Source organism: Salvia hispanica, chromosome 2 (assembly GCF_023119035.1).
Source record: "Salvia hispanica cultivar TCC Black 2014 chromosome 2, UniMelb_Shisp_WGS_1.0, whole genome shotgun sequence".
Taxonomy (NCBI): Eukaryota; Viridiplantae; Streptophyta; class Magnoliopsida; order Lamiales; family Lamiaceae; genus Salvia; species Salvia hispanica.
In genome coordinates, this window is record NC_062966.1 from 23186130 (window position 1) to 23191934 (window position 5805).

Sequence of the window (5805 nt, forward strand, 5' to 3'; positions counted from 1 at the left end):
ATTCATATTTCTTAAAATGTGTGCCGAGAAAAGTGAGGCGTGTATCTCAATTTCAATTTCATGGTATTAAACGGGATCTAAAGTAAATTCAAACAACACTCCGAGATATGACAATCACAATTTGATCTCGATTTTAATAATAGGTTTAGGGTGTAAACTATAATTAGGTAATAAACACATTTATACAAATTCCTTTTGTCACCTTTCCATGCAAGATTAAAAAGATTACAACATGGATAATTATTCAAATATTTATTTCGAAAAAGAGAAAATAAAGGCCAAAAACTAAAAGCAAAGGAAGTTCAAACTTGAAACAAGACTAAAATCAACAAGAAATGGCACTAAAGAAATGTCAAAGTTGATCACAATTGCAAGTTTTGACCATCTCTTCATGGCTTTGATGGTGGAGCAGGAGAAGTCGTAAAGGTGGAGATTGGGAAATTGGAAGCCTTCTTATCCTTATCATTTTGAGATCCCACATTGTTTGCTGATTTTGACAGTGTGGATTCCACCAATTTGCGAAAAGGCTCGGTGGCTACCGATCCCAGAGGAGGCTTCGACATTATCTCCTACAAACATCTTAGTTAATAGATGAACTGAGACAAAGACTACAAGTTCAATTGAAATTAGCGCTAAAAAATTTAGGATTAGCTAGAATACAATTTTATAGTACTACTCCTTAAGTACTTAGGTTTACAAAAAAAATAAAATAAAATTTGAATTAGAATTGTATAACTTAATTCAATTGCATTGTACTAAACGGAGCCTAAAGTAAATTCAAGAGTAAAGGTCAAATGTGGTCCTAACATATGGTCGTTTTATCAATTTGGTCCTTAACATTATCTTTTTGATTATTTGGTCCCTCACAAATAAACTCGGACCCAAATCGGTCATCACTTAACAGAACCGTAAAAAAATAGACAATGACCGCAATTTCACTATATTAAATTACTAATGGTAATTAATTATACCTAATTATAATTCTTTTCCTATTAGCAAAATTGGAAAAAAGATAGTATTAGTTGCAAAATGAAATGAATAATTTGTAATTTAATAGGAATTAAGAATTATAATTAGGTATAATTAATTACCATTAGTAATTTAATAGAGTCAAATTGCAATCACCGTCTATTTTTTTACGGTTCTGTTAAGTGAGGACCGATTCGGGTCCGAGTTTATTTGTGAGAGACCAAATAATCAAAATGATAATGTCAAGGACCAAATTGATAAAACGGCCATATGTTAGGGACCATATTTGGCCTTTACTCTAAATTCAAACAACCCTTGTAGGTAATAAATTAAACCACATTAACTTTTTTGTATAAATCCCCTTTTCCATGCAAGATTAAAACTGATTAAACCCTTATCAACCCAACTTATTCAAATTCATGGATATTATACACACTATTTCAACGTATAAAAATCAAATTGGAAAAACCCTAAAAATAATTATTCATTCACCTTAACTCACACACACTCATTTCTTCATATGTACCTATTGGAGGTTTATAGTTAGAGACCTCGAGAGTGTAGCGACATGTGGATTTAGAGTCGTCGTCCACCATGAGAAGTTTTCGATTGTATGTGTAAACTGGTGACGATCAGCTCTTGAAGGAGAAGAAAGGCGAAGGAGAGATTTGGGTTACCAGATTTTTGAAGTTTATCTGGATTGTGAGATGATAATAAGTAGTGCTACTTATATACACTTTTGCTGGCGGGAAATATTGTTAATTTCTATTGTGACAAGACTATGAGTCATAAATATAATTAATACAAATATCCCCTAAGAATTCTATGTGGAGTTGTTCACGGAAACTAATATTAATACTATTTTATAATTAAAATCATAATATTACATAGTTAACATTAAAAAAATAAAAAATAACTAAAATTTAAAAAAGAATCAAGCTAAAGATATTTAGAGGAATCAGGAAGAATCCTCTTCCCTTAACGAACACGGGAACAATAATTTATTGAACTTTGTTTTCGTTGAAATTTATGAAATTCTCAATTGATCAAATAAAATTATCACTCTATGTTGGATAAGATTTTCATCTCACATGTTTCTCGAGTATTAATAAAAAGAAAAGCTCACATTTGTTTGTTTTCTTTATGACAAAGTTTTCTATGAGGAATTCTTCATGTAAAAGCCATAGTAATAGTTTTATCTGTTAACGAAAGATTATTATACGAAGAATTATTCAAATATTTATTTCCAAAAAAAAAGAGGAGGCCAAAAACATTGGTGATTACTTGCTTCATGATAATCAATGCTTGTGATTAACTTATGCAATTAGCAGCGGTCAGTTTCGATTATTCAGAAATTTCACGCGGCAAATAGAGTGCTAGGGTTGAAAAAAGGAATAAAAATTAAAATAATTCCATTGGAGAGACTTTGAATTAAATTAGGTTTTAAAAAACATAAAATGGAATAAAATATAATAAAAAATAAAAAAACTCAAATCCAGTATCTCTCTCCTTCCCTTTTCACCTTTGTATTTCTTCGGTGAATAAGCGTATCCCTATAAATATGGGAATCATATACCTTTCCTAATACTACATACTATACTATTTCTTCTTCTATAAATTGAACATATTCACATACTCCTATATCAAAACTCTGTTAATTAGGTCTTTCTTTTCTCGAAATCGATGGATGGAAGCGACTGTAATAAGAGGACAAAGAGTGAGGTTAGATTCTAATTGTTGCTCACAAAATATTGATGATTACTATTCTAAATTGTGTGTTGTTGACTTGATTTTATTTTATTAATATAGTGTGACAGAATAAGTGAATTACCTGATGAGATCATACACACCATACTGTCTTTACTACCCTTGAGACAAGCCGCGGCCACTAGCCTTCTTTCTCACCGATGGCGCCATTCGTGGAAGCACACTTCTAATCTCGACTTTTACGACAAACTCTACATTTTAATCAATCGCAACAAATGGCGTGCGGAGACATGCCACCGTGTCCAAATGGTCAATTCGGTTCTTGAATCACACCAAGCCCTTTTCATTAACCAGTTCACAATTTCGATTTACGTAAAGAAATCAGCACATAGCACAATCACAATCACCAAATGGCTAGAATTCGCGCAGTCGAGACAAGTTGAGCGATTGGATTTAAACTTCAACTCTATGACTAGGAGTGAAAGGCGTGCGATTGTGTTAGAAGATTTGGTGCGAGAGATGAGGCCTATGAAATATCTCAAGGCTCTGTCTCTCGCAGCTATGAAAGTGAGTGGCCAAGACATAACATATTTCCTCAAAAATTGTCCCTTGTTGAGGGAACTCAATATCACAAAATCGTCTTTCACGTCTCATGTTCATGTCTCTAGTGATTTGGAGATTCTTCGGATACGTCGATGCATCTTTAGGAAATTCATTATTGAAATTTCTGCTCCACATCTTTATGAAGTTGTTGCCGATGCAAAACCAGGCGCCCTACGGTTCAAGAATGCTCCAAGACTTGCCATAGCAAGTCTTGGAATTGGAAGTCTAAAATTCAATAATGCTTCAACACTATCTTGCTTTACTTCACATCTCCAAAAACTCATATTGTATATCCCATACTCAAAACGTAAGGTTAGACATTGCACGGAAAAATCATTAAGTTCTGTGAAATTTTAGTCTGTCCTTCCATTTAAAAACCAGCATTCATGAAATTTGAATTAGTTCTCTAATGAGAAATCATTGGGTGATTTTTGTTTATTAGCCAAATATCATTATGTTTTTTAAATTTTTACTCTTTTTCTTATATACATATAATAATTCGCTAGGGGAAATATGCTACATATCATCATTTGTTTGATGCATTTTAGCATTATTTGGTTTGTTAATACATTTTTTCATTTATAAGGTTGATGGTGCTGATGATAGTTCAATGGTTGTCTTAATTTGGCAGATTCTTTTAAGGGAAGGGCTTCCTTATATGCCTAATCTAAAGGAGTTGTACGTTGTAGTTTCGCGTTTCCATGTGCACCACTGTCTTGAGCCGGTAACATCTATAATATCGGCATGTCCTCATCTTCAGATGTTAACGTTCAAGGTTGGTATACTATTAGTATAAATTCAAAGTGTCGTCACATAATATTTTCCTCATTTTATGATTTCTTACATATATGGGTATATGCAGTTGTATATGTATAACGATATGGATGAAAGATGCCCAGACAAATATGAATATAGCCAAATTTATGGCTATGGACCATCACATGTTTATGGATGCCCACACCAACGTCTCAGAATGTTAAAGTTTCAAGGATCGTGTGCGACCGATATCATCAAACTGATGACCTATATTTCAGTTTGTTGTGATGCATATCAAAAGATAAATCCTTGTAATACTACTTTACATATGAGTGAGACTAAGGGTCAAGCTCATATGGTCCATATGCAACAACTTCTATCCCAGTTACCTCATCAAGTTGAATTCGAGCTTATATAATACTAATACACTTTTTTTGCCAATTTTGTGTAATTTTTTAACATGATGTAATCAGTTCGACTATGTTATCCTTTGATTATGAACGCAAAATGTTTATTGTAGTGTATGGTAGTTACGTTATTAAAAATGTGCATCAATTTGTAATTGTTTACTGAAGATAGTGATTATCGTATCATAATTAATCCCGTAGAGTTGTTGATCCACCAAGATTGAGACCGAGTTCCAAATTCCGGAGATTTCTTGTGCTAGTCTACAATTTTATTTGCTTATTCATGCTAAATGTCTCTGATTTCTTTATGTTGTGTTCTTGATTCTTGAGAGTGCTATTATTGATATGGACAATGTGTAATCTGTGTGTGTTTTTTAAAGAATCATGTCTTAAGCTTGTTTATCCCTTTTATAAATCCAACTTTCCAAAAATAAATTTGCATACTTCCTTTCCCATTTTCAATTCAAGATTCTAATATTTTTCTTCAAAATTCCTAAATACCAACACGTTCATATTTAAATGATGCAATCAAATAATATCTAGAATTACATAATAACTACCACCCGATTTTGGTGATCTAATGGGATTATTAAGCCAAGTAGATTTTATTTAATATAGCTATATAATTCATAAAGGTATGTATGACGTGATTCTATATTTTTGGTTGCTTTTCGATTCCATCTCTTCTTCGTAGATTACAATTAATGAATGCAGTACCAAAAATTATTTGAGTTTGGTTGTCAGTTACTACTTACTACTAAATGAATTTTGTTTTCAGTAAACAGCCATAACTCTGGACTTCTGAATGAAGGATTATTCAAATATCTATTTCCAAAAAAAAAAAGAGAAAATAAAGTCCAAAAACAACAAAGGATCTTCAAACTTGAAACAAGATTGAATTTTAAAAAGAATCAAACATGGAACTCTGGCTCGTGATCGATTACAAATCATCATCATTTAACATATCTTTATGATATAAACAATCATCATGGCTCTATAAAGATATGTTAATTGCCGCTATTATAAAGATATGTCACCTCTAATATAAAGATATGTTAGTTTGTACCAATCATCATCATTTACAAGTAACCACAACAACTCTTCATGGCTTTGATGGTGGGGAAGAAGCCGATGAAGAAGCTTCATTCACATTACCACCTCCAACTAGCTCATTGCCGTGATCTTCCTGATCAGTTTGCTTCATATATTCTTCGATCATCGACCACCCGTCATCATCACACACTGCATCCGCCTCCCTTCCTAGTGCCTCGGCCAAGGCCTCCTCATCAACAGTTTCACAATTTTGCTCCAAATTTTGCGCTTCACTTGCTGATCCGCCGACAAATGCTGGCTCATTGTTGAC

At 32.8% G+C, this 5805-nt stretch overlaps 1 protein-coding gene across 1 annotated transcript; it reads left to right on the plus strand.

Annotated features, from left to right (window-relative positions):
• Positions 1 to 2652: 2652 nt before the first annotated feature.
• On the plus strand, positions 2653 to 4453 carry LOC125206507 (F-box protein At5g03100-like). The gene is made up of 4 exons (XM_048105756.1): positions 2653 to 2691; positions 2779 to 3591; positions 3911 to 4054; positions 4142 to 4453. The coding sequence occupies exons 1-4, from the start codon at positions 2653 to 2655 to the stop codon at positions 4451 to 4453; spliced, it is 1308 nt and encodes a 435-aa protein (XP_047961713.1).
• Positions 4454 to 5805: the final 1352 nt, after the last annotated feature.

Coding starts and splice junctions, on each gene's coding strand:
- LOC125206507 (XM_048105756.1), top strand. CDS start 2,653: ATGGATGGAAGCGACTGTAATAAGAGGACAAAGAGTGAG. Junction 3,592..3,910: donor TCCCATACTCAAAACGTAAG/GTTAGACATTGC, acceptor TTAATTTGGCAG/ATTCTTTTAAGGGAAGGGCT. Junction 4,055..4,141: donor TTCAGATGTTAACGTTCAAG/GTTGGTATACTA, acceptor GGGTATATGCAG/TTGTATATGTATAACGATAT.